The sequence below is a fragment of the Corvus kubaryi genome, unplaced genomic scaffold (assembly GCF_017639235.1).
Source record: "Corvus kubaryi isolate FWS band 111438036 unplaced genomic scaffold, C.kubaryi_AGA036_p1.0 37301, whole genome shotgun sequence".
Taxonomy (NCBI): Eukaryota; Metazoa; Chordata; class Aves; order Passeriformes; family Corvidae; genus Corvus; species Corvus kubaryi.
The window spans coordinates 752622-779890 of NW_024581094.1; the positions used below are offsets into that span (position 1 = coordinate 752622).

A 27269-nucleotide genomic window follows, 5' to 3' on the forward strand; every position below is an offset into this window, starting at 1 on the left:
GCTTGAAACACTTTGTTCCTGCCAAGTGACTCAGAGTAAGGGCGGGGGGGCATCTGTCCCGCTCGGAACCGATGACATTTAAAGTCACGACGAGGCAGATCAGCACCGCCAGGCTCCCGATCACGCTCGGGGCTGCCCTGGCCCTGGCCCAGCCCCTCTGGACGGAAGCCGCGGGGGCGGGAGGCGGGGTGGGGGTCACGCCAGGGTGGGGAGACACCCACGGCCGAGCTCTGGGGTGGGAAGCCGGGCTGACACACCCCGTCCCCGGGGAGCCGGGCAGAGAATTTCAGGCAGCTTAAGCGTTCGGTAACTGTTTTCCAGGAAGATTTTCCCGCACTGGTACCGCCGAGTGGGACACGCCGTCCCCAGCGGGGTGGACAGGAGCAGTGTGAGGGCTGTGCCCAGCCCGGTGACGCTGCCATGGGGACACGGCAGCCCCGGCCACGGGGCAAGGCCGCCTGTTCTCGTCAGACACCACGCCGGGTGCTCCCTCGGCGCTCTGATGAGCACGTTAGTCACAGGCTGGAAATACCAGGGAAAAAGTGAATGTGGGATGGGTATTCCTAAGAAGCAGGAGAGCCGTGGCGGCCGCCTTGAGAGGCTGGTGAGGAAACGGAGCAGGGGGAAGGCAGGACACCCGGCTCCCCGAGCATTCCCGGTGCTTCGGGAGGGTCCGTGAGAGTCACAGCGGTCTCGTCCCGCTCCCGTTGGCCCGTTGCTCCCAGGGATCGCGCTCCAGCGGTGCCGCCCGCAGTGGCACCGGTGAACCGGCTCCGGCGGTCCCGCCACTCCCCCGTGGGTACCACCGGGCACTGCCCGTCCCCGCAGCCACAACACGCCCGTGGAAGGTTTCTCGGCATGTCTTGGCGCTGGGGAAGGAGCCCCGTTCCTGCCGCCGGTACCGCTGGGCGGGGGACTGTTGACGTAATCATGGCCGGTGACATCAGCGGCGGCGGGTCCAGCGCGGGGGGTCAGGGCCGCGGGCGCCACCGGGGGCGGGGCGAGCGTGTCGGAACTACGGCTCCCACAAGGCTGCGCGGCCGCGCCCCACTGGCGGCGGCCAATGGGCGCGCGGCGGGCGCTCAGGCAACGCACACGTGGCTGTGGCGGCGGCCAATGGGAGGCGGCGGCGGCCGTAGCCCGATGGGCCGGGGAGGCCGCGCTCCGCGAACAAAAGGCGGTGGCGGCGACGCGAGTGGGGTCGGAGCGGCAGCGGATCGGGGTAGAGCGGCCGAGCGGGGCTCAGGTGAGTGCCGGGGCGGCTGCGCCGCTGCGGCGGGGCCCACCCGCCCCGGAGAATGGCTGCGACTCTGCCCGGCACATGGCGGGGCCTCGCACCGCCGCTTTGCTGGCGCTGCCGCGGCGCCCACGCGCCTTGCGCGGGAGTGGGGGTGGTCGACGGGCCGGGAGCCGCGCTGATCCTGGCCGGCCCCGGCCCCGATAGTTCGCGGTAGGGCGGGCGATCTCCGGGAGCGGCCCGCAGCCCGCGGGAGCGCCGCGGGCTCGCTCAAGTAGCGGATGTGCGGCGGGAGCGGGGGCCGGCCGTCCCGGTACGGTCCGGAGTAGAGCCCCTCGCTCCCACCGGCACGGCCGCCCCTGACCTTGCGGGCGCCGCCGCCGCCGCCGCTCCGCCGGAGTCTCCTCGCAGCGGTGCTGACGCCCGCTAGTGTCCCGGTGGCCGGGGCGGCTCTGGGGTACGGCAGTGTGCGGTGGGCACAGCGCAGAGATTACCGAGGGGCTGGGAAAGGGCTCCGGCTTTACGCGTTTTTCGCCCCTGGTCCAACGGGGCCTTGGTCAAAGCACTTGCATTCCCTGCCGTAAGGAAAATCCTTTCGTGGCCATCCTGGAGGAGCAGCCCGGCGTCGGGATCTCGCTGTGGCCGTACGAGCAGCAGCGTGCACAGCCCGTGTGTCGCTCCCTTCCCGGGACAGCTGGCTGTGTTCCAGCTCTCCTGTTTGCTGCCTGCAAACACCTCCTGTTTGTCTTGCTGCTTTCGAAATTCTCACCCTGCTATACAGACTCTCCCTTCTCTCGGTTGAACACTCTGTTGTCTGCAGTAGTGTCTAAAGGCTGGAAACTGAGGTGCACCCTGACTATCCTGTTTGTACTCTTTCTGATCCCTAACTGGGTTTGGAGCTCCGAGTATCAGCTCTGTGGTGCCAAACCCTGTTGGGTTTCCTGCATGTGAGACTTTGCAGCTCTCTCTGGGTATCAGGGCTCTTCCCACTGTTCTAGCACTGCCTGAAGTGGTTCCTAAGCAAGGACAGCCACAGTTGGAAGTCCTGCCCAGCCACGATGGCCAGGGAACCTGTTACTGCTGTACACTGGGCAAGTGCTTTAAGGAGTAAGCTTGTTAAGGAGCCCCAAGGCTGTAGAAGAAGATGATCTTTAATGACAGAACTCCCAAATTCCCCCCTTGTGGCACTGGGTGCCCGCCAGCTGTGGGGAGCCTGTCTGCTGCTCTGTTACCCACATGTAACCAGTCCGTGCTCCTCCCTGGCTGTGTGCTTTTCTCAGAGATTCCATGTGTGCAGGGAGCCTCCCCCAGAGCTGGGCATGCAGCACCTCCTTGCATCACCCCGCACAGCGTTTCCCAACCACAGGTGCGGGACCATGACCTCCCGTTGGCCACGGCACTGAGCCCTCACCATCCTCTGATGAAATGCACGCGTTTGCCAGGTGGGAGCTGATGTAACTTTTCATGCTGCCGTGGGCTGAAAATAGTGGCTGGGCTTGAACTATGTTAATAAATGACCCGGGATGGAGGGGGAAGGCTGCTTTACGGTGTGGGTTTGTTGACACAATTCTTGAGAGAGTGGGTGTCAAGCTTTCACTGGGGAGGGAGTCCTTTCCTCCTTGCAGAAACATCGTTCAGGTGAGATTGGAGGACGGTACCAATCCAGATCTCAGAGAATTCCATGTGTGAGCAGCATATTCTGTGTGAACACAGACTGGTGAAGCCGAGTTACATCTTTTCTTCTGGTCTGAAGAAAAACAAACTAAATCAATGTCTGCCATACTTTCTCTCCCCTTGCGGAACAGACTCTGTCACTCTGAACAGTACCACATCATTGATCTCTTGGGAGTCAGGGAGACTTTACCTGGGTTCTGTGTCAGGAATGCCTCCCTTTTTCTCCATCCGTGTTTCTTTTGGATTTGTTACATGCCCTCTTCAGCTGGTTGCTGATATATTGGGGCAGGTGTAGCAGTTGTGTCACAGCAAACACAACATCCAGCTCGAGGAGTCTTGCCTGCCTTACCACCATCCCACTGATTTTCTCTGTCAATACACTCAGGGAACTTTCCCCAAGCATCAACTTCTTTGCATATATTTGACAGGTGATGTTTTGAGGGAATACGTGCTGCTGAGCTCCCAAAAATATGATCTAATCCATGTGTCTTACTTGCTCTGGACTTGCTAGCAAAGGCTGGAATCCAGCTCTTTTTGAATTGGTGGGTATGGATGGCAAGAGAAGGGTCAATGAGGTGTTGCAGGGAAGCTGTTTGTGTTGGAGCCTTAGTAAATGAACGCCAATCATTCATGGAAATCTGTGGCACTTGTGCTGCTGACATGAATCTGCCCTTGTCTGTGGTGGGTGCAAGGTCTGGGACCTGAAGTGCTGAGAAAATTGCAGGTCAGTCTTGGCTAATGAATGCTGAACAGAGCAACAGAAAAGAACGTTGTTATCCTACAGCTTGTGTTTTGGGCAGAGAAAGGGATTTTTTTCTTGGGTTTTTCTTCAGAGGTGCAGCCATTGCTCTCCCCAGCACTGGTCAGCACTGCAGGTGCTAAACATGGCTGAAAATAAGATTATTCTGACAGATAAGAGTTTGAACCTGGCTCATTCCTGGGAAACTGGGGAGATTCGGTTCCTCTGCATCTGTAGTGACATGAGTCTGTCCCCCTGCCTGGTGTTTGCAGAACAGATGCAGCGAGTTAATGGACCTGCTTTGATCCTGTCTCCCTGATTGTCAAGGGACCTGCACGAGCACACACAGCCAGGAATTGCTGATGCCCTATGGATTATTTTCCTGCTGATCTCTTAGCTGAACAGTTCAGCAGACTGAAGCAATTGCTTTGTGCTCTCTGTCCCATGAGGAACGGTGGAAAAACTGAGTGAGGGGTGTGATTAAAGACTTGCTAATGTTTAGGAAATGTGAAACTCGGGCAGATAAGGTCAGAACAGCCTCATTCCTGCTGTTCTGTTGCCATGACACAAGGATGTTATTTTTCATCTACTGCTATTGTAAGAATTCTGTAATTTCCTTTCTTTACCCCAGTAGTGTTACTTCAAAAATGAGGTGATGAAGTTGTGAGGGAAACCAGAGGAGCAGTGGAATGGAGCAGCATAAAAATGACCAGAAATGGTTCTGAGAGAGGAACAGCTCCTCTTTCTGTCCCTCAGGTTTAAGAAATGTCACTTGTTCCCACTGAGGTTTTTTAAGGACTAGACTTAATAAGACCTGAGGGACACCCTGGGTCCAGTTTCCTGCAATTGCAGGAGATTCGTTGGCATAACCAGCATCAGCCTAAGTGGTTTAATTTTTAAATGTGGACTGAAGTTCTGCAGTGCTGTTCCGGGGCTCTGTGGCACCCTGGAGAAATGACAAATACTTGGGTTTTTAAAAGAAATATGTTTGCCATTTTCTTTTACCCATCTGCTTGTGCTGCAGTGAAATGTGACCCTGTTTCTCCGGGACAGGCCCTGAGCAGATTGTGGAGTTGATGAATTTCGAAGGGGTTTGAAGCAGGAGTATTACAGCTTCCTCCCAGGCAGAACAAATTGTGGCTGCAGGTACTGCAGGAGCAGGGTTTGCTCTCAGAAATAGCTCTGCTTAAAGTACAAATTCCAATGGAAAGTTTTGGGCTCTGCAGTACAGATGACTTGTGTGTGTGCAGCTCTGAGGCCGGGCAGCGGCGTGGTGCCTGTGGGAGCATGTCTGTGTGTGCCTGTAGGATCAGGCTGGGGTGTTGGTTTGGGGTTTGGTCTCCTCTGGCTGCTCACAAGAGTTTCCCTCTTCTCGGGCCACCTTGGCTTTGGCACTGGGCTAACAAACCGACAGGGGCTGTTTCAGTAGGGGTGTTAGGATCAAGTGTTTGTAGTGACAGGAGTGGGGGTTGATTCTGATGAAAGATGGAGTGCTGCAGAAACATCGTCTGATCCCGTTTTGAAATGGGATTAAATTGGGAGCTGTGCTGCAATCGTGTTCAGGTTCTACATCAGAACTCTTTGAAAGCAGGCCTGCTGTTCTTTGTCTTTTTGCCCCTTCTGTAGCTTTGCCTTTGTGATTTTTAACCCTGGAATTGCATTTGAAAGTATGTCAGTGGCAAAGCTGACTGCTGGTCCTTAAGCTTAGTTACCAGCTTTCAGTAATAGCACTTAACTCAGTCTGACCTATTTGGTTCTGGAAGCTCAGGGAATGTAACCTGCCTCTGACTAACTTTTTCCTGGTCTAGGGAGAAAGTTTTTTATTTCTAGTTATGGCTAGTTAATCGCTGGCTGTACTGTGTTTGCTTATAGGATGAATAGCCCAGCTGATTACTGATGGTTATTACCCAGAGGGCAGCTTAAGAAATAACTGGAGTTCATAAACTGTTTCCCTCTGCGGGTCTGACGTGGGGTATCTGTTCTGCGAGGGCAGGTAGTCTTACTGAGCTGCTCTAGTACTTGGCTGTCCAGGTGTTCAGAGGGCATCTGAGCTCCTCTTTTCTGTGTTGGTGCAGTTCTGCTTTGCAGCTCTCCCAGAATCCATCCCAAGCGTGCTTTTGTTTCCTGCCACACTGGCTGTGCTTGAGGAACAGTGACATGACCCCAGCTACTCAAAATGCAGGAGGAGCTGCTGCTTGAGCCTCCCTGTCAGCAGTCTGACCCCCCAGACGTACCAAACCTGCTGGCTGATCACAGCACTCAGTTCTGATGTGTGACACATGCAGACAGGATCACTGGGATGAAGTATTCTTTTAAATAAGTGTTTATGACAGCTAAAAATAAATGCATCTTAGACACCTATGACTTTGTTGCTGCATATCAAAAAGAATAGTTACACCCTTGAGGTCAGAAATCATTTGCTTACATCAGTTTGGAATATACTGGAAAAGAGAAGAAAACCGTCCATAGGAAAGGGACTGAATTAGGAATTTTTCTTAAAAAAAAACCAACCCAAACCAAACCAAACAGTCTAACCTTAATCTTTGTTGTCTTGAGCATCTTATTCTTTCAGGTGCGAAGCTCTTTCCAAGAAACCTGGTTCTGAAACAAGAGAAAACAATGTTGTAACCTATTTAGGTTTTGGTAATCCTGGCAATGTTTTCCTTTCCCTTTAGAAAAGGGATGGGCATTGCTGATGTGTCTGCTGTCAGGCTGGGCTGGAAATACATGATGCCTTAGAGGAGTGGGTGCAAGGGAGGGGTTCCCTCCCTGGAACTGCACCAGGAGAGGTGGTAGGTGTGTTACACAGACCCCCCCAGCAGCAAACCCGGGGTGCTGCAACGTTGGAGAGAGCTGGGCACTGCCCTGGACATGAGGGGATGCTCCAAGCTGTGGATTTAGGAAAGGTTTGGTGGCTGGGACAAGCTGCAGGGACTCTGCCTTTCCCTGCAGACAAGGCTGGATGAAAAGAGTGTTTGTGACAGGGGAATGGGGTAGAAGTTTTAGTAACATGAATAGTTCTTGCTTATCAGGGGAGTTTTATGATCTTACGCGTAACAGGGAGACTTTTTTTTGCTTTGGGTTTGTGTTGAGCTGAGTGATGTGGAGTTCTTGGCCAGAACAGGTCTCTGTTCCTGATGGATTTGTGGTTTTTTCCCCATCCAGACTAGGTAGCCATGTCAGCCAAAGCCATCTCTGAGCAGACGGGGAAGGAGTTCTTGTACAAGTACATCTGCACGTCCTCTGCCATCCAGAACCGCTTCAAGTATGCCCGGGTCACCCCAGCCACGGACTGGGCACGGCTCACACAGGACCACCCATGGCTCCTGAGCGAGGTAAGGACAGGGACAGCAGGACCTGCCTTCCTGGAGCACCTGAGCACTGCTCCAGATCCTTCCCAAAGGACTGGTTGCTATTGTTGCTCTGCCACAGTCATTCCCAACCCTGATGAAGAAACAAACCTTTCTTCAAGGCTCAGTATCACCTGGGGGGCCGATTATTCCCTTAAGACTGTGAAATACACGAGCAGAGATAGCTGTGAAAAAGTTGCTCATAACTGCACAGAAGGTAAAGGAGGCTGGTTCAGACAGAAATGTCAGTCCCTGTTTTCAAAGTCTTGCTCTCTGACATCAGGGAGTGCTCTCTCCGTGTCTGGCTTTTATGTCCAGTAAGGACACTGCTTAGTTTTCTTGAATCCAAGCAAAAGGTCAGGGAGAACTTCCTTTTTTTAATTATTCAGTGCAAAATCTTTTCTCTTTGTGTCTCATATCCTCATACTTTCTGTAGAGAAAACATACCCAGAGCTCTTTTTATTAGCTGTCTAAGCTGGCTCCTTTCCAGTGGTTAATTATATTAAGTCATTGGCTGGAGAACATGAATGTCTCATAGTCCTTGACTGACTGACTGATAGAAGCCTGCACTAATTAAATGTTCCATGCTCAAGTGCCTGAGTGAACTGCAGGAAGAGATCAGCAGTGCTTCTAAAAGCCTTGCAGGAAGCCAAAAGGGAGCAAGGATGCTCTTGGGCCTTTAAGGCAGGTTCTGTAAGGCTGGAAAGGGCTTCAGGATCCAGCAGCAAGACCATTGTGAGAGATTGGTTACGTGAAAAGGGACATATAGATTCGGGATATACAGATTCTTTGCAGCTTACTGATCTGAGAAGCTGGCTACATGAGAATGGGCACATAGACCCTTGCAGCTAGCTGAGCAAGGTCTCATAAGACAATGCACCACACATCCTGTGTAACAACTGAAGTTACAGAATATTACATGTATCTTGCTCAGTAACTGAACCACCATTGAGTGGCAAAAGACCATGCTCAGTGTCCTGTACTGCAACACGATGTGTTCTGGCTCTTAAGTTGCTGGAGTTCCAGGACATATCAGCAGTACAGGAGAATGACACCCAGTTATAGTTTGGTTTTTTAAAAAGATATTTGCAAGCTAGAGATGTGTGTAACCCAGGAGCAGCTTTCTGTGGGTATCAGTTGGCTGAAATGTGCATGACCCTGGCCCTAGCCAGTCTCATAAGCAAAGTGTAGTGACAGCAGGAGTTGTTAGGGGTTTTTTTTGTGAGCAACTGACTGTGTCTGCCATGACTTTTATTGAGTTTTTTCATCAAAAAAAGCCAGAACAAACTGTCGGCTCAGTCTCTGATGTCTGCTCACAGCTGAGCAGAAACAAGGCAGCTTTTCTCAAAGTACAGCATAAAAAAACCTGAACCTGCAGGCATATTGTACCAGGAGCTGGATTTGCTAAGATTAAAGGAATTTTGCAAGGACATGTGCTGTGCAGATCTGATGTAGGTTTTTACTTCACTATCTGCAGAGAACCACTTGACCAAAGTCACTTTCTAATGCTACTTCCTTTAAATCTCTTGCCCAACCTTTGTAGCGTTTAGTGGTGAAGCCAGATCAGCTCATCAAGAGACGTGGGAAGCTTGGACTGGTTGGGATTAATCTCACTCTGGATCAGGTGAAGGCTTGGCTCAAGCAGCGCCTGGGCCAGGAAACCACGGTGAGTGCTTCCCTTTTGTTCCCAGGACAGTATAAAAGTTGTCATAAACTGGTCCTCTACTGCAGCCACCCCGTGTGTTTTGGCTGATGATTGAGTGTTACTTCAGGTCCTTATTTTAACTCAGTGCTGCCCTGTAATATTTATTTTCCTGGGAATGAGAGTGCAATGCTAATGATAATGAAGTGCCTGCCATCCCTGCTGCCGTGTGTTGGGAGCTGATGGAGTTGTGCTGCCTCAAGGAATTTATGCCTTTGGCCCTGCTGGGATTGATTTGCCACTGGCTCCAGCTCCGAGCTGGTGTGGTTGCCTGAAGGATTGGGAAACAGCAGGAACTGCGTCTTGAGTGCTCCCCACTGGGAAAATGATGGGTGTGGAAATTACTCCTTTACCACAATACAACAACCATATCTAAAGCAAGGACTGGGCCACAGGCTTGGGACCACTGGTGTCCGGAGGAGCAGGGGGTATCCCCCAATGTCTCTTGAGCCTGGAAACGTGGATTTGGATAACGGAAAAGTGCCTACACTGAGCAATTCCTGGACCCATAATAAGAGGCTAAAGGATTCTCTTGCTCTTCTGTGCTCCCTGATACCATTTCAGGGTGAGCAGTACTCTGATGCCTCTACTCCTGCCACTAGCTCAGGAGTTCCTCACTTCTGAATTTTCCACTACTCCAAGAGCAGCTCAAGCCCTTGTGTCTCACTGTGCTGAGCAGGGCCCAGTGACAGTGCTGTCTCTGGGACAGGAGAGAAGAGCAGCTGTCCTGGTGTAATTCTGATACCCCTCTGTCCTGTTAGGAGATGGGGAAGGTGACTGACTCCTGTAACCAGATATCCTGGGGTGACAGTGCTGAATGCAGTGCTGGAGAGGGAGGAGTGGCTCCTCAGGAGGCACAGTGGAGAGGGAGCAATTTTAGAGCAGCGCTGATTAATTCTCAAAGCTTTCCTTATGCTGTCACAAATGTGCTGGACAAGTGGTTATGGGTGTTTACCTTGTTTTCTGTCCCCAGATTGCTAATGCGAAGGGAATCCTAAAGAACTTTCTGATTGAACCCTTCGTCCCTCACAAACAGGTTAGTACACCATTAAAGTGGGCTTTTAAATCTCTCTGGACTTGCATGCTTAGCTGGATTGGCACAGTGGAGAAAGCAGGAGTTTGGGAAATTGCTGTTGAGCTGAGAGTGTTGGTGCACACCCTGGGCAGCGTTAGGGCCACTTCAGCACTGCTGCTCCTTGGGAAGCTTGATGGTGGCCTCAGCTGCCCCAGTCCCAGCATTGGCACGAGAACCTCTCCAGGGTCTTCTCTGGGTGTCACTGGTTAATGCTTGTCCCTGCTCTGTGGCACAGGAGGAAGAGTTCTACGTATGCATATACGCTGCCCGTGAGGGAGACTACGTGCTCTTCCACCATGAAGGGGGTGTGGATGTGGGAGATGTGGATGCCAAAGCTCAGAAGCTGCTCGTGGCAGTGGATGAGAAGCTCAGTGAATCGGATGTGAAGAAGCATCTCCTGCAGCATGCACCGGCTGACAAGAAGGAGTAAGTAGAGATGCAGTTCTGGGAAGGACCAGCCGTGCAGTAGCTGCTCTCTTTTATCCCAGTGCCACATCCATCTGTTTTGTTCACCCTGAAGTTCACTCTCCTGCCCTTCTTGCTGCTCTCCAGAATATGCCATGCATCCTGAATCCAAGCTCTCTGACTTATCTGAGCTGCCTGTAAAACCCAAAAATAAGGTTTCCTAGTGCTGAGCCTTTAGTTGGCAGCAGCACTTGTCAGCCTGCTCAGGTCTCAACCTGAGACTGGAGACATGTACGGAATTCTGATCCTTTGTGCCAGCATAGAAGTTTCTTTTGTTCTGTGAAATGGTGACGAGATGTGAATCTGACTGCTAATTCAGAACTTCCCTCTCCCTTGCTCTGGCCTGGTCTCCAAAGTTATTCTCCTGTTCTTTCTCCTGCAGGCTTATCTGTAGATCTCAAGGCTTCTGCATCTCCCTCAATTAGATGCCCATACCTAGTTATCCTAATATGAGTCATGATTTTTCCAAACATAGCGTAATCCTTGCTGACATTGTGCAGTACTGAAGGGCTGAAGGAGCCTGTCACTCCATCAGTTCACTGCAGCCTCCTCCCCAGCACAGCTAACGAAGCTCAGATCTGACAAAGATGGGTTTCAGCAGGGAGGCAATGATGCGCTTCTGTCTTGTGGGGAGATAAATCAGACTGCACAGCTCTGACAGTTGTGAGCAACTGTGTCCTCAGCAGAGTTTGGTGGAGGGTAATTAAAATGAGTCATGAAGGTCTTCCTTCCCTTGAGTCATCCATCACCGGGGCTCCATCCAGAGAAGATGAATGAGAATGAAAGAAATTGATGCCAAGTAGATTTGCAGATTGCCACTAATACCAACGAACAGAGTAGGCTGTACTTGGATTTGGCTGCTTTCATTAACTTGTGTTACTTTCTTTTTCTTTTTTTTTTTTTGTACAGCATCTTGGCCAGCTTCATCTGTGGCCTGTTCAACCTTTATGAAGATCTGTATTTTACGTACCTTGAGATCAATCCATTAGGTAATGGATATTTTTGGGAGCAGAACTTTCTGTTCTGAAATACTGGAATGTGTTCTTGATCCTTCTCTGGGTTCTGTAATTCACAACAGCACTAGGTGCCATGTGCAGAAGTACGGAAGTGGCAGTGATATGTCTTCGAGCTGTTCATTCAGTGAATTAAAAATGAGGAAATGAAAAATTCCCTTGAAAGGAATGTTAAAGCAGAACTGAAGAATGTAAAAATATCATTGTTAGAACAAAACAGCCCCTGAGACAGAGTCTGGACCATGGCCACAATTACTGGATAATTCCTCAGGGAATTTGCTGGAGCTGGTAGATATAGCCCAGTGCCAGGGGAAACAGCAGTCTCCCAGCTTTTGCAATGATCTCTGCGTGGAGATCACACATGTTGGAGTAAATATTTGTCTCTGTACAAGCCAGAGCTAATTGTGATGTTTTTCATTGCAGTGGTGACTAAGGATGGTGTTTACATCCTTGATTTGGCTGCGAAGATTGACGCGACGGCTGACTACATCTGCAAAGTGAAGTGGGGGGATGTGGAGTTCCCCCCTCCTTTTGGCAGGGAAGCTTACCCTGAGGCAAGTGACAGATGGAATTCCTTCATTGTGTCCTGAATTCATCATTGCTTGTATGCCTGTGGCATTATGGTTTCCAGTGGTTTTGTTGCTGTGTCACCTTGGCAGTGCTGTCCATGATAACCTGTGCACAGGTAGCTGTGGTCCTAGGACTGCTCAGAATCACACTCTGAACTGGGTTTGCTTTCCAGCTCTGTTTGGTCAGTTCTTTAATTCAGAATTGACTTTTTTTAATGGAGGCTGGTATTTAACTTTCCTCAGCTGTGTGCCAGAGCTCTGTACCCATGCAGAGCTTCCTTCTGTGGTTTCTTGCCCATGTTGCTCCCCTCAGCATCACTATTTTTCTGCTAGAGCAGTGGTTACTGGGAGCCCTGTGGGAGCTGATGCTCCCTCAGTGTTTCAGTGACAGTTCTGAGAGCAGAGCAGCAGCTGTGTGCAAATGCTGCATCCAAGTGTGAATCCAGAGAAAATAATCACCATCTCTGAAACTTTTTAAGTAAGAAGTTGTTAATACACCCGTTTTTCCAAAAAGCAAGGACAAGATGAGGCCTGCAGGCAGCACTTTGTTTGTCTAGCAGTGCCTCTTCCCTCTCCAAATTCCCTGGGTCTGTACTGCTGGATGCACAAGCACTGCTCCAGATATGGGTCCCAGCAGCTTCAGAGGCTGTTGGAAGTACAGTTCTCTCCTTAATTATTCTGTTACTTATTTCAGGGGTCTGTTCTTTTCCCTCTAAAAAGATTTCTGTCCTGACTTTTTCATTTTAATAATTATAATTATGCTTCAGTTGGAAGGTTTTTTGTACTGTGGCCAGGAAATCCATTTAGCTGTTCTTTTCCATGTAGCTTGCTGGATGCCAACACTCAACTCAATTTGCTCTTAAAAGGATTAGTTCAGGTTTTGTCTCTGAATCATCCATCTGCAAGTCCCTGGGAAGGTTGTTATGGCAGAGTCTTTGCTGGGAATGTTAATGAACACTGATGAAGTGCTGCTCAGCAGCCTGGCACACTGGGCTGCAGGAGCACCACGTTGAGCCAAATTACAGCTCTCAGTGATTATGTTCCTGGCTGCAGCACAGCCAGAGTGGTCACCGTGGGTGAGATGATTTTTAGATTTCCTCAGGTCTTAGTCTCAGATAAGGCCAGAACAGACTTTGCAGTTCTGTTCAGATTTTATGACTGTCTTGTGATGGAGGGATGGACGCACAGGACCTCTGTCCCTGGTAAATGCTGTGTCTGTAGCTCTGCTGTCCCTCTGCTGTAGCTGATGAGATGTGATTGCTCTGAGTGTCCAAATGCACCCAGCACTATGAACCCTCAGGATGGAAAAGGCAGGTGCAGGAGGAAGCTGAGGTTGTGCTGCTCTCTCTGCAGGAAGCCTACATTGCTGACCTGGATGCCAAGAGTGGGGCCAGCCTGAAGCTTACGATCCTGAACCCCAAAGGCAGGATCTGGACCATGGTGGCTGGTGGTGGTGCTTCAGTGGTGTACAGGTAATGGAAGCAAGGTTTCCAGAGGGGGAGGATTTAAAGAGCTGGGAGAGCATAATTGCTGCAGCCTCTGGAAAGTGAGCTCTTCTAAAGCCATTTTTCCCATACTGTGACTGCGATCTCTTCAGAATGAAGATGCTGTGCAGATTTCTCACCAGGCTGGAACGTAGTGTCCCGTAGGGACTTTAATTTTGGGAAGGTTAGGGTTAGATACAGTTTCTTGCAGAGATACAGTTCCTTTCTGACTTCTAAAGAAACAAGCTGGCTGGAGGCTGTTGAGGGTAATATGATTGTTGTGGTGGCCACTGAGTTTGTGTCTGGGGAGCATGACAAGATTAATAGTCACTGGTACCAAGAGGAGAGCAGCTTTGTTTTCAGTAGACAGCACTGTCCCTCTCTTCCTCAGGGATTTGGAATACTTTAGGACCTTTATAGTGACTCAAATCATAGCTAATCTCTTAAATAGGTAATTTTTTTTGTTACAGTGACACCATTTGTGACCTGGGGGGTGTGAATGAACTGGCGAACTACGGGGAATATTCAGGGGCCCCGAGCGAGCAGCAGACCTACGACTACGCTAAAACCATCCTCTCCCTCATGACCCGAGAGAAGCACCCAGAAGGTGAGGGAGACGCTGCAATTCCAAAGCTGTGAAGCTGTGTCTGGCAGAAAAACCTGGACAGATCTGGGCTGTTACTCTGCTTAGCTCTCCCTGGCAGAGCTTTCAATGTACTGCTGCCTTCTGAAAGAACCTCTGTCAGCTCTTGCTTCAGAGAGGGGACTTGTGGTTTTCTATGGGGCCTGAGAGATCCTTATCAAACATTCTTGCTTGGTACAAAGCTCTTATCTTCCAGGCTCTACTAAATACAACTGCTTTAGGGTTTTTTTTTCTACTAAACGCAACTGGCTACTCTGCAGCTTTGTTTCACTTTCTCCTTAACTGCTTCATAATCTTGGAGTACTCTGCTCTTGAAATGGTTTTATTTACCTATATTTTTTTCCCACAGGGAAGATCCTGATTATTGGAGGCAGCATTGCAAACTTCACCAATGTAGCAGCCACCTTTAAAGTAAGTGACCAGTCACAAACATCAGCAAACACCCAGTTGTCAGCCCCAGACCTTTCTTCCCACTTCCATGTTTGGCTGAGGCTCATAGCCACCTTTAAAGTAAGTGACCAGTCACAAACATCAGCAAACACCCAGTTGTCAGCCCCAGACCTTTCTTCCCACTTCCATGTTTGGCTGAGGCTCATAGCCCATTTCTTCCAGGAGTTCCTGAGATGATGGGACAGGGTAAATGTCTGGCTGCCTGGGTCACCTGTCCTGTGTGTTTCTTTTAGGGCATTGTGAGAGCAATTAAGGATTACCAAGGCCCTCTGAAGGAGCATGAGGTGAGGATCTTTGTACGAAGAGGAGGCCCAAACTACCAGGAAGGGTTACGTGTCATGGGAGAAGTTGGTAAGGACCAAGCTTTTCCTTAAGTCTTGTTCTTGCGTCTGGTTTCTTCCACTTGCTTTCTGCTGAGCTTTCTCAAGGTTAAATGCTTCACTTTGGCAGAGCTTCCCCCTGAGGAAGCTGACTGCTCTTGTGTACATCCACAGGGAAGACCACGGGGATCCCCATCCATGTCTTTGGCACGGAGACCCACATGACTGCGATCGTGGGCATGGCGCTGGGCCACCGGCCGATCCCCAACCAGCCGCCCGCCGCAGCCCACACCGCCAACTTCCTCCTCAACGCCAGCGGCAGCCCCTCGGTGAGTTCCTTCCCCACTGTGGATGGGGACATGGGTGAAGAGCCTCATGAAGGCAGCAGCCTCTGTCCAGACAGGCTGGAAATGGATTTTGGCCGCTAGGGTTTGTAGGAAGCTTTAGGAAAACCAGCGTGACTCTACCTGTGCAGTTTATCAGGAGAGGCCGCCCCAATGCCCATCTCACTTGTGCGGAAAATGTGGCCTCTCAAAGCTGACAATGTGACTGTTGAACCCACTGGGTCATTCAGTTTTCTGTCACTTGACTGAAACTGTCCTATCTGAAAACTCATCTTCTTTGTAGTAGACCAGTGTAGCCAAAGTGAGGCCGTCTCCTCCTCTCTGCTCCAGGCCATACCTGGAGCACTGTCCCTCACTGACTTGGCTTCTGAATCTTTCAGACTCCAGCACCGAGCAGAACTGCCTCTTTCTCTGAGTCCAAACCAGATGGTATTGCTCCAGCTAAGAAGGCAAAACCAACAGCACCTCTTGGTAAGTTCAGCCCTGGGAATGCTGCTGGCAATGCTCTGCTGTTCCCAAAGGCAGGATGGGCATGAGACAAATGCATTTTTTTCTAGATATAAAGGGAAGCAGTTTTGTGGTATCTGCCTATCTTTGAGTGTAGTTAAGTGTTTTAGCAGCTCACTTGTGCTATGAGCTCATACACACGGAGTCAGAGTTGCTCCAAGCTGGGATATTCAGAAACAGCACATCAAGAGGAAGTACAGTGAGAGGGCTCCAGTCTGCTTGTTTTTAACAAGAACAAACCCAAAAGCCCTGAGTGCTGTGGAGAGGAGGGCTGCTGCAGCACCTCCCTGGGTGCCTGGCCTGTGGGCTGGTAGCAGCCAGCTCTGTCATATTGTTGCATGAGTGATTCTCTCTTTAACAGATTCAGTTCCAGCCTCGAGACCTGGTTCAGGTAGGACCTGTGTGACCAGCTGAATGTGCCTGGCCTCGCTGGCAGCTGACTTTTTTAGTTCTTGGTTTTGTTGCTGTTTTTTCTCTCCAAAAGTTTGCTGTGTTGTCTGGTCCTTCCCTCCTGCCCAGCATATTTAGCTGTCACCATGTGAACTTCTCATCTGGTTTTTCAAGTGCAGATCACATATGTCTTTGCAAAAATACTTCCTATTTCTGGGGGAGAGAGGGCCAGGTCTCAAACAAACTGTTCTTTCTTCCCTTCCTCCCCACAACCATCACAGAGAAGAACAGCCTGAGGCACCTGGTGAAAAGCTCTGTTCCCTTTGCCTTCCAAAAGGAGGAGTCACTCATTGTGATCAATAACTGGTATCTTATTTCAAAGGGAAACAAAGTAGTTCAGGGGCCCTGGTTATCAGGTTTGGGAAGTACAGAAAGTCACATATGAACTAAATGTTGCCTTATCAGTCCAGCAAACTATTAAAGCTTGTGCTCAGTGTGATGCCTTAAGAGGCCTCCTAGAAACAGAGACTGGACAGGAGTAAGGGAGTAAAAGTTGGTATTTATTTGAAAGGCCTTCAAAGGTACACCCTGGGGAGCCAGAGGCTACTGCCAAGATGGACCCCAAGGTGGATGACAGGTTATGAGTTCTTCACACTTTTATAGGTTTGGTTCATTTGCATATCAGGGTTAGTTCTCCAATTAAAGCTTCAGTTTAATGATGTAATTTCCCCTCCACTTGCCCCCCTTACAGGCTCTTTGGTTTATACTTTTTGGGCCTAGGACAGTCTGGGTGTCCTTGAAGAGCAGGCCCGGAGAGGCTTTGTTATGTCTACCTAGCAGAAGAGAGCAGAAATTAACAGGTTACAAGAAACTTCACAGTTACACACTAAGCAGTACAGAATTTGAAAAATATGAAAGTTAAAACCTAAGGCATCAAGTGAAGTTATTCTGTTGGGACTTAAAGACTCTGTTGGGCTCTGTGCCGGGTGAGACTAAACTGCTGAACTTGGGGCAAAGTAGAGCTTCAGGTTACCTCCCTTATCGTGAGGAGGGACAGTAGAAGGGGAATTCTTGGATTATTGCTTGTGTGCTCTCAGACAAGCAGCATTGCCTCTCTGGGTCTGCATTTTGGTGTTCCTGGGAGTACCCATGGTACCCCCTTGCAGGCACCTGCAAGATAAACAGAATTTTCAGGGTAAGCAGTTCTCTAATGACAAGTCATGTTGCAGTGAATCTGAACTGTGAATGTGTAGGGCTGGAGGGCAAGGACTGATTTTTTGTTGAAGCCAGAGGAACAATGGTCCTGTTTAATCCGTAGTGCTATTTACCTTTGATGCAAATCCAGAAAGAACTCAGCAGTAGCCCAAGTTTGACCAGCTCTGAGTTTTTACAAGTTTTAAAATTAATTCTGCCTGGAGTCAGAAGGAGAGACTCAGTGTTGTGCTGTGACAAGTGGTGTAAATAGACTTTAAGCCAACAGTCCATCTTCACTGGCTGAACTTTTGTTTTTCCTGTGACTCTGTCCCCTGAAGCTGAGTTTTGGGCCATATATAAATTCTTGGAGTCATCAAATTTGTGTTGGATTCTGATCATTAAAAAAAAAAAGGGGGAAAGAAAACCTTAGTATGTTGAGCTCCTTTACTTCCTTTGTTCCCACCATTTCCTGCCTTTTTTTTTTTTTTTTTTTTAATTTCCTGTCATTCTACTGTGGTGCCCTGACCAACTTCTCAAGGTTTGCCCAGACTGTGGGCTACATGCAAATAAATAAAGGAAATTCTAAGTTCTCTTCAGCTTTGCATAAGAAAACTGGGAGGAAGATGGAAGGTCCATGAGAGGAAAGGGAGAGGCAGTTTTCACTTCTCTCTTCTCCTATATCAGTCTCCCTCCTATGATTTGCTTGCCCATTTTGTGAACCCCAAAACCTGGCTGTTGTGTTCAGAATCCAGGGAAGGGGTTGCTGTTTCATCTACAGTTTCTTCCTTAATTTGGACAGTGTGACTACTCCATCCTGCAAACTGCAGTTCATCTCTTGGGTTCAGTTTGGGGGTGGGGGGAATGCACTCATCCAGGAGCCTTTCAGCAGGCATTTGACAAAGTTGCAGTTTGTGTCTTGCTCGGGTGTACAGTTTGAACATGGTTTGGTATTTTTCCCCTCTCCGAGCAGGTAAAGCCACAACACTGTTCAGCCGCCACACCAAAGCGATTGTGTGGGGGATGCAGACCCGGGCTGTCCAAGGAATGCTGGACTTTGATTACATTTGCTCCCGGGATGAGCCCTCAGTGGCTGCCATGGTTTATCCGTTCACGTAAGTAGCCTGTGACTGCGTCGCTTTTCCATTTCCCTCCAACTCTTCTGTGACCTTCCTCCTCTCTGAGTCTCTGCGGTTCTTTAGTGGAGCTCTGCCCTGGTCTCCATCCCTGCTCCATCCTGAGAACACCTTCTCCTCTGCTCCCTTCCACCCCTGGGTTGGCTTTGTAGGCTGCTCTGTTTCCTTCAGTCACTGATTTTGGGCTGCGCTGTTGAAACAGCTTAATGTTCACTGCAGAACTGAAGTTCCACTTCATGCGCTTTTAACAGATGTCCAAATTCTGTTCTTCACTCAGTGAGTAAGGCAGGTGTGACTACCTGGGCTTCTTCCCAGCCCCCAGCAAAGGCAGGCAGGCTGTGTAAGGCTCCTTCCACTCATCTGCTGTTGTCTGTGTGCTTGTCTGAGACACCTTAATTTGTGCCTGCAGCAGCAGGAATTACCCCTCCAAATATTATCCAGAATCGTAGCAGCTCTGCTGACAGACTAAAGCAGGTATGTAGCCAAACAAAATTTAAAAAAAAAAAATCTTGTTCATATTCTCTCCAATAGCAGTGGTCACTTAGCAGGCAGGAAGCCTGTGGATCCTTCAGTTGGATAGAGAGTTCCCTTGCGGTGTTCACCCTCTTTTAGTCATCCCTACAGGGATGAGAGGGGCTCTTGGGGTGTGCATGAGCTGTTTTATTGTACCCCCTCAGTGTGGGGGGGTCTCCCTGTGGGACAGGGCGAGTAGGGAGAAGGGAAACAGTAGCTGTCACTTCCAGTACAGTGAGGTGGGAGCCCAGAGCCAGGCAGGAGCCTTGGTTCATTCCTGTGGTATTTACAGACATCCTGGAGAGCTGATGTCTAATCAACCTCTGTCCTGCAGAGAACTTCTCTTGACAATTATTCTGCAGCTCTGATGGTAATTGCAGCTCTGTAATAACTTCTCAGCAAGTGCAAACCTTGGAGTACTGAGTGCAGGCACAGCTATGTCTGTAGGTGAGTGGCAGCCCCTGGCAGTGCTGCAGTTGATTAAGGAAGAAAAAGCGATAGGGATTAAAGTTTAAGGCTACCTGTAATTATCTGATTCTACTTGACCTTTTGGAGGGAGCCAGGCTGGCAAAACCTGGAATGTTCTGTCACGAAGGTACTGGTATGGGAGCGCAGCCGGTATCCACACGCTTAAATAACTGCCCAGTCAGACTTCACTGCAGTTCCAGTCAGAGCATCTACTGTCTATGAAATACCTACAGTGAAACTTTCCCCTCCAGTGTCTGTGGGATGGGCAGAGTCCCACTGTAGCAGGATTGGGAAGCTGACTGGCCCTCCCATTGCTGTCCTGGCTGTTCACCACAGATACCAGTTTCCTGTTCCCCCAGTCCAGTGTTAGCACCAGCCCAGTGACACAGCTTTGCACGCCTCTCATTCATTACTCTTTCTGTGCCTCATTCTGTCTTCCAGCTTGGAGTAGAGTTAAGGCTCTGGTAACTTCACTGTGGGAGAGCTTATACATCTTGCTGGATGCCTCTGTCCCCATTAGCCTGTCTCCTTCCATATGCTGCTCTGTCCTATTCTCTGAAGAACCTTCTGCTGTCATATGGTCCCTCCCCACACACGCTCACGTGCTCGTGAGTGTCTCAGTCAGTCTCGGGGGCTGAGAATGGGGTTTGTAAACTCCTCTGTCTGCATGCACTGTGTCCCTTTGCCTTTCCAGCAGCCTTAAGGTCAGGGCTTTCCCATCTTCTCTTCCACAGTGGTGACCACAGGCAGAAGTTCTACTGGGGCCACAAAGAAATCCTGATCCCAGTCTACAAGAACATGGCAGATGCCATGAGGAAGCACCCAGAGGTGGACGTTCTCATCAACTTTGCGTCTCTGCGCTCTGCCTATGACAGCACCGTGGAAACCATGAATTATCCCCAGGTGAGCACAGGATCCAGAAGAAGCCCAAGAGAAGAAGGAAGACCCTGTCAGCAGGGTACCAGTCTTTCTTAAACCATGATGGCATTAGCAAATTGTGTTGGTCTTCCGACTTAGTAGATAATCCCCAATTCTAACCCCTCACAAACTGTGAGGAGGATACTGGGGGTCCCTGGCAAATCCTAATGCTGCAATTTAAGAGGAACTTGGTGCTTCTTGGTTAGCAGTAGCTACTTCAGGCTGATCAAAATACAGTGCTGCTCTGATGTGCAAGGGGGAGAAAATTCCCTGACCGGAGCATTGAGACTGTTGTGAAGATCATGGCAGCTGCAGATTTGTGCATTGGGCCTTCGTGGATGAGAGTGCACAGAGTGACCTCCCAAGTATGACCTCTCAGGGGCCTGACAAGGGGCAGCTCCTGGGGGTACCAATGGTTTTCTTCCTCTTGCTGCAGATCCGCACCATTGCCATTATTGCCGAGGGCATTCCGGAGGCCCTGACGCGCAAACTGATCAAGGCAGCTGATAAAAAGGGAGTCACCATCATTGGGCCTGCAACTGTAAGTACTGATGGCCGTCTTCTCCTGTCTTTCTTAACCTTCAGATCAGCTTCCTCCGATGGATGAAGTGTATCCTACAATGCACTCTGTCTTCAGTCACAGGAAGTTCATGTTAGTCTCTCATCTTAATGTCTTTGCTGTCCTCCCTTGTCTGTACAAGGCTGCCTTATACAAGCATTTCTCAGTTTCATGATTTTAAAAGGCTTTCCACCTTTCTCTAATTCCTTTGTAGGTTGGTGGGATCAAGCCAGGTTGCTTTAAAATAGGCAACACAGGGGGCATGCTGGATAACATCTTGGCATCGAAGCTGTACCGTCCTGGCAGCGTGGCCTATGTGTCCCGCTCTGGAGGGATGTCCAATGAGCTCAACAACATCATCTCCCGAACCACCGACGGGGTCTATGAGGGGGTGGCCATCGGAGGAGACAGGTACGAGTTGGCACCTTCTGCAGACACTGGTTTTCAAGAAGAATTGTTGGTAATTTGGAGAAAGAAGGGACAGGTTGGGTATTAGTTTTTCTTTCAGAAAAGTATGAAATAAAACCATTTCCCCTGTATTGCACACAGATATCCTGGTTCAACTTTTATGGATCATGTCTTGCGTTATCAGGATACTGCAGGAGTGAAGATGATTGTAGTACTGGGGGAGGTGAGTGAGACCACTTCACTACCTGAGAAATACCTATGTGTGGTTTTTGTTTTGGAAGCAACTGACCTGGCTGCAAGGATGCTAAATAGCAGCTACTTCTACTCTTCCTGAATAATCCAAATTTTATTTCTTGCTGCTTTCATCAAAAGAAATTGAATGTATTCCACAGGCAAGCACAGTCTTCCCTACTTAAAAAAAAAAAAAAAAAAAGTCAGGAACCTTTGTTCTGAGACTTCAGCCATTATTCAGTGAAAAAGGAAAAAAAATCCCAGCAATGCTTCTGTGTGTGTCTCAGAGCTGGTTTTATCAAAAGTGCAGTTTGGAACCATCTCTCTCTCTCCCTGCAGATTGGAGGCACAGAAGAGTACAAGATCTGCAGGGGCATTAAAGAAGGCCGGATCACCAAGCCAGTGGTGTGCTGGTGCATTGGTACCTGTGCCACCATGTTCTCCTCAGAGGTATGTGCAAATATGGGCGCAGATGCACAAAATAAGGATATATCCACAACAGGAAGAAAAACACAACTTTTCTCATTGTACCTAAACCTTCCAGAACTGGCAGTAGTAACTTTAATGTGCAAAAGTTCATAAATATAAACGATAAAGATATCTTGTGCTTCTGTAGTTCTGTCATGGGAAATTTCCAGGGGATTCTGCTTACTCGTGAAGGGAGCCTAAAGATCCCAGGAAAAGCAACAAATTCCAATAGCTGCCTGTTTCTGGAGAGAGAATGGCAAAGATCTATGTTAAGCAGTTCTGAAGTGGGGCAGTTTAGGGAGGCAGAACATGAATGGATGAGCCTGGAGTGATTCCAGGTCAGAACATCCCTGTGATTGCCCTGCTGGCTCTGACTGTAACCAGGAGTTTTGGCAGCCCAGAGGATGCAGATGTGGAAGCCACTGGTGTTCCCAGTCAGGGCTTTTTTCTGTTCCACTCTCTGCAGGTGTAACAGCCCATATTCCTTACTGCTCTCTCTTCTCCTGTTTGTAGGTGCAGTTTGGCCATGCAGGAGCTTGTGCCAACCAAGCCTCCGAAACTGCTGTAGCAAAGAATCAAGCCTTGAAGGAAGCTGGAGTGTTTGTTCCCCGGAGTTTCGATGAGCTGGGAGAGGTCATTCAGTAAGTCACACTCACAGGGCACCTTCAGCAGGGAACAAAAGCTGTCAGGGCACTGATTCTGGCCTGGTAGGGAATATATTTCTGCTTAAGGAAAGCAACTTCTACTCATTGTGGGGTTTTAAGGTCTGGGTTAGATCACCTCTCTTGGATTTCTTAGAAGGACCAAAGTTACTGAATAGATTCTTTCCCTAGGTCTGTGTACCAGGATCTTGTGGCCAAAAGAGTGATTGAACCAGCTGAGGAAGTGCCTCCTCCAACTGTGCCAATGGATTACTCATGGGCAAGGGTGAGCTGTGCTGGTTTACCTGCTTTTGGGTTCCTTGGAACCAGACAGGGCATTTGCTGTGATTCTGGATGCCACACTGGGGTTATACCTTGTGCTTTGTAGTGTTACTTGTGAGCTGCTGCCTGTGCTGATTCTGGGCTGTGGAAGGTGCTCCAAGGGCAAGCCTGAGATGTTGCTGTTTGCCCACTTTGCCCTGTGCTGCCTCTTTCTGCTGGTGTGGGTTGTTTAACATCCTGTCTTTATGCTGCAATTTCAGGAGCTGGGACTGATTCGCAAACCAGCTTCCTTCATGACCAGCATCTGTGACGAGCGAGGACAGGAGCTGATCTATGCTGGGATGCCCATCACTGAGGTCTTCAAAGAGGAGATGGGAATTGGAGGGGTTCTAGGCCTGCTCTGGTTTCAGAGGAGGTGAGGCAGCTCTTGTGAAAGCTCACAAGCTTTTCACAAAATGTTCAGCAAAACTTTTGGCAGCGGGATTATCCCCATGGAGTTTGTGAATAAGATTCTTTGGAGTTCTTCTTGTTTATTAATAGACTTTTAAGCAAAAAAAGTAACTCCAGGATTCCTTTGTGAAGGTAGATTCACTGGAATGCCATCTCTGTATTCCTTCCATGACACCACATCAGCATTTTGGGCTGCATACAGTGTGTTTTAGTTTCGGGATGAAGTTTCCCATGAGTCTTGCGGTGCATTGAGGGAATTCCTGTGTTGTAGGCCTGATGCACACTCTCTACTTGTGTCACCTCAACTGTGGACAGACAAGGGACTTTACAAACATTTGCATTTGTGTTCTGTCCCTGACTGATGTGGTGTCTGTGCCCAGGTTACCCAGGTACGCCTGCCAGTTCATCGAGATGTGCCTGATGGTGACAGCAGACCATGGGCCGGCCGTGTCTGGCGCCCACAACACCATCGTCTGTGCCAGGGCTGGCAAAGATCTGGTCTCAAGCCTCACTTCAGGCCTTCTTACTATTGTGAGTACCTGACATCCAGGAGGTTTAGATTTGTTACTATTACTCTTCTAGGTTTTATTACTATTAATTTTTGGATTGGCTGCAGAGTCACAGGCTGGTGGTGTCTGTCCACTCACACCTTGAATTTCAACTCTAACAGTTCAGTCCTCTGTTTCAAATCTGGTCCATTTTTTCAGTAAGCCAGACTAGTTTGTATCCTGAGTCTAGAAATATTTTGTAGCAGCCAAATTGCTGTCAGTGTTGACTCTGTTTGGTTGCCTGAACTCTGACAAGTGTTAGTAAAACAGACTTTGGATTGCATTTTCCCCCATGTTGTCTCTAGCAGAGATGCACTGACTCCAAATTGGCACTCGTGTGAGAGATAAGCAGATGCTTTCTCTCAGGTGCCTGCCCAACTCTAATGTCATGAATGCCACAGGGACCTAGAGAGTGGATGGGGGAGATAATCTTGGGTTTGTATCTTAATTGTGGAGTCCTTTGCTGTAGTTGCCTTTGTGTCCTGGACCCAGGGTGACCGGTTTGGGGGAGCACTGGATGCCGCGGCCAAAATGTTCAGCAAAGCTTTTGACAGTGGGATTATCCCCATGGAGTTTGTGAATAAGATGAAGAAAGAAGGGAAGCTGATCATGGGCATTGGACACCGAGTGAAATCAGTAAGAAAACTGCATTAGGACAAACTGGAGGGATTTTTAGGGAAGGGTGGGGGAGAGCAAAAACAAAGGAAAGAAAGTTGGCAAGTTTCAGAGGCAGCTAGTGACCAAATTTTCCCAAATCTGCAGAATATCTGTAAGAGGCAACATCACTGACTGTAATGTGCTCTGAACTTGCAGATAAACAACCCTGACATGAGAGTTCAGATTCTCAAGGACTATGTGAAGCAGCACTTCCCAGCCACTCCGCTGCTGGACTACGCACTTGAAGTAGAAAAAATCACAACTTCCAAGGTGAAAGGCCCAGTATTGAACTGCTCTGGGCACTGGTTTTCATGGGAAGGGAAAGTGACTGGGGCTCAGCTCTATTTTCAGTGCAGTGCTTCATAAATTGTTGCTGGGGATTGTGTCTGGGGTAGAGTTGAGGCCGAGTACAGCAGCAGTTTGGAAAGGCTGAAGACATTTGGCTACCAGGAAAATGCTGAACAAGCCAAACCATCATCTGTGTGGCCACTGTCCACACTGGCACTGCTGGGTGTAAATCTGAGGCTTTGGCGCATGCACTGGCCCATGCCAGGGAGCCTCATGGGGGTTGACCCGAGGGACCTCTCAATGGGAATGCTGGAAAACCAGCCCCAAATAAGTGTGGCTCTTGCTCAGGCTGCTGAGCAGCCTCTCTGTCGCTGGGCTGGTGTGTCCCCAGCTACAGGCAGCCCTCAAGTCACCTTTAGAGTGGAAGGTGCCAGGTGAACACCATTTGCACTGTTGACATCCTTATTGGGGTGTGTTTTATTTCAGAAACCAAACCTTATCCTGAATGTAGATGGCTTTATTGGAGTGGCCTTTGTTGATGTGCTCAGGAATTGTGGCTCTTTCACACGGTGAGTGTTGGGGCTGCTGTTCTTGGATCATGCTGCCATGAAGCTGCACTGCCAGCTCCTGGGGGTCAGAATTCCAGGATACTGGGAAGGAAACATAGCCTGGCTTGGCTTTTGGGAGCAGAAAGCTGTCATGGGAATTTGTGTGGCTTCTGGCACTAGAGCAAGTGCCAGCTTGTCTGAGATTGATTCCTTAAATAGATGATTACCAGGAACCGTTTATTTTCCTTTCTTTTGTAGGGAAGAAGCAGATGAATATATTGATATAGGAGCTCTCAATGGCATTTTTGTACTGGGCAGGAGTATGGGATTCATTGGTGAGTTTGCCGCGTCCTCCCTGCCCTTTCCTTCCTCCTGGGGCTGCCCTGCCCCAGGAACACCAGACAAACCTGAAACCCAGGGGCATTCAATGCACTCCAGAACTCCAACTCAAGGCAAAGACTAAGAGGAGGGATGGGAATTTTGTAACACAAACCACTCCCATTTCAGGACACTACCTGGACCAGAAGAGATTGAAGCAGGGTCTGTACCGTCACCCCTGGGATGACATATCCTATGTCCTACCGGAGCACATGACCATGTGAGAGGCTGGTGTTGCCTTGGAATGCACGAGGACAGAAGCCTGTCCAGGGGTCAGCCACGGTGGGACTGTGATGTATAAGGACCGTCATTGGGACAGAGATGTTGAGCTGCCTGGTCAAACTGTGCAAAGTGACTGTTTTATAAGGATAGAAACTTACTCTAATAAAACCAAAACTTGTGCTATTCCCTCTGTTACCTGCTGTATTTAATACTGTCTCTCACCTTTTTTTTTTTTTTTCCCTGTTCTCATTTTGTTTCCAGAAGAGATTTAGGGTTTGGGGGGTAGAGTTTGGCTCATAGGTACGCCTTATTGAACATAACTCTGGTACCAAGCTGTACCTTTCCCATGAGGGGAACGTGCCTGTCATTCCCATAAGCCATGACTTTGGATTTTTTTGTTGTTGGTTGTTTTTCAATTTGTTTATCATGTTCTTATCCTTGGTCTGACTGTACCTGAACCCTGGGACCACTGCTGATGTATAACCAATGTTACTCAAGCTGGTGTAGTAATTTAAAGTGTAAAGTTGTAACATACTGCTGTGAAAACTGTGAAATCCCTGTACTCAAGTGTCTGTATTTATGCAAAAATTTCCTTTACTCTGACTGCTGCTCTGTGCACTGTCACTCATGTTATCTGAAAAAATATCTCAGTAATAATTTCAGTGTCCTCCTTGTCTGTGTATTGTAACCAAACTCAAATAAATACACATTACTAATTTATTCTTTTTCTATGTGTGGCTTCTGCAGGTTGGTTCTAAATAGTGTCTAAGGGCATGTGTAACAAGCTTTCATTTGGCAAAATAACAAGCCTCAAAGCAATTACTCCTCAGGGTCTGTTACAGGTGACTTAAACGGGGAGAAATAAAAATCAAACTGCATACAGACTTCACCTTGCCTGTTTCAGTGTAGGTCGAAATGATAAAATTTAGCAAAGTAGGAAATAAACAGAAGGACATAAACTAGCTCTGATGGCTATAGCATTATACCAGAGTTAGGGAACTGCACTCTGTGTATAGCAAACATGAAAAAACCGACTACAGCTCCCTTCATTGTAATTAACAACCCCGTGGACCTTGGTTGGAGTGAGAGAATTCCTGATTCCTCAGGTGCAGCCAGGGAGGGCACGGGGAAGAAGAAAATGGTCAGGCTTGCCAGAGGCTCCGAGTGGAGCCGGGCCTGCGTGTTGGTCCGTGGTACCGGAGCTGCCCGATGGCGCACGGGGCACCGGCAGCACCGGGGCCGCCCCCACGGCGGGGAAGCTGAGGGGACGCGGGTGCCAGGGGCTCCGGGCTGAGGGGATGGGGGATACGGGGAAGTCCCGAGGGGTCCGGGCTGAGGGGATGGAGATCCCGGGGTGTCCCGGCCTGAGGGGATGGGGGATACGGGGAAGTCCCGAGGGGT

The 27269-nt window shown here is 49.2% G+C and overlaps 1 protein-coding gene across 3 annotated transcripts; it reads left to right on the forward strand.

The window, feature by feature from the left end:
- The first annotated feature begins 1130 nt into the window (after nt 1-1130).
- Nucleotides 1131-26588, forward strand: ACLY (ATP citrate lyase). 3 transcript variants are annotated; one of them, XM_042027889.1, is made up of 29 exons: nt 1131-1246; nt 6816-6985; nt 8544-8666; nt 9676-9738; nt 10013-10203; nt 11152-11231; nt 11679-11809; nt 13178-13296; nt 13779-13915; nt 14301-14362; nt 14635-14752; nt 14896-15050; nt 15446-15536; nt 15934-15963; nt 18127-18268; nt 20005-20173; nt 20625-20729; nt 20962-21158; nt 21297-21378; nt 21726-21836; nt 22368-22495; nt 22688-22781; nt 23038-23192; nt 23608-23758; nt 24268-24411; nt 24589-24702; nt 25207-25289; nt 25527-25603; nt 25776-26588. In XM_042027889.1, the coding sequence occupies exons 2-29, from the start codon at nt 6827-6829 to the stop codon at nt 25868-25870; spliced, it is 3306 nt and encodes a 1101-aa protein (XP_041883823.1). In that variant the 5' UTR covers nt 1131-1246; nt 6816-6826; the 3' UTR covers nt 25871-26588. The 3 variants fall into 3 exon arrangements, with proteins under 3 accessions (XP_041883823.1, XP_041883824.1, XP_041883825.1); XM_042027890.1 differs by having other exon boundaries at nt 6821-6985; XM_042027891.1 differs by lacking the exon at nt 15934-15963 and having other exon boundaries at nt 1132-1246.
- Nucleotides 26589-27269: the final 681 nt, after the last annotated feature.

What these genes read in the sequence shown, in the direction of transcription:
- ACLY (XM_042027889.1), top strand. Translation starts at nt 6,827, where the DNA reads ATGTCAGCCAAAGCCATCTCTGAGCAGACGGGGAAGGAGTTCTTGTAC. An exon ending in AGCCTCGAGACCTGGTTCAG is followed by an intron (nt 15,964 to 18,126) that starts GTAGGACCTGTG and finishes CTCTCCGAGCAG; the next exon opens with GTAAAGCCACAACACTGTTC. An exon ending in TGATTGTAGTACTGGGGGAG is followed by an intron (nt 21,379 to 21,725) that starts GTGAGTGAGACC and finishes CTCTCCCTGCAG; the next exon opens with ATTGGAGGCACAGAAGAGTA.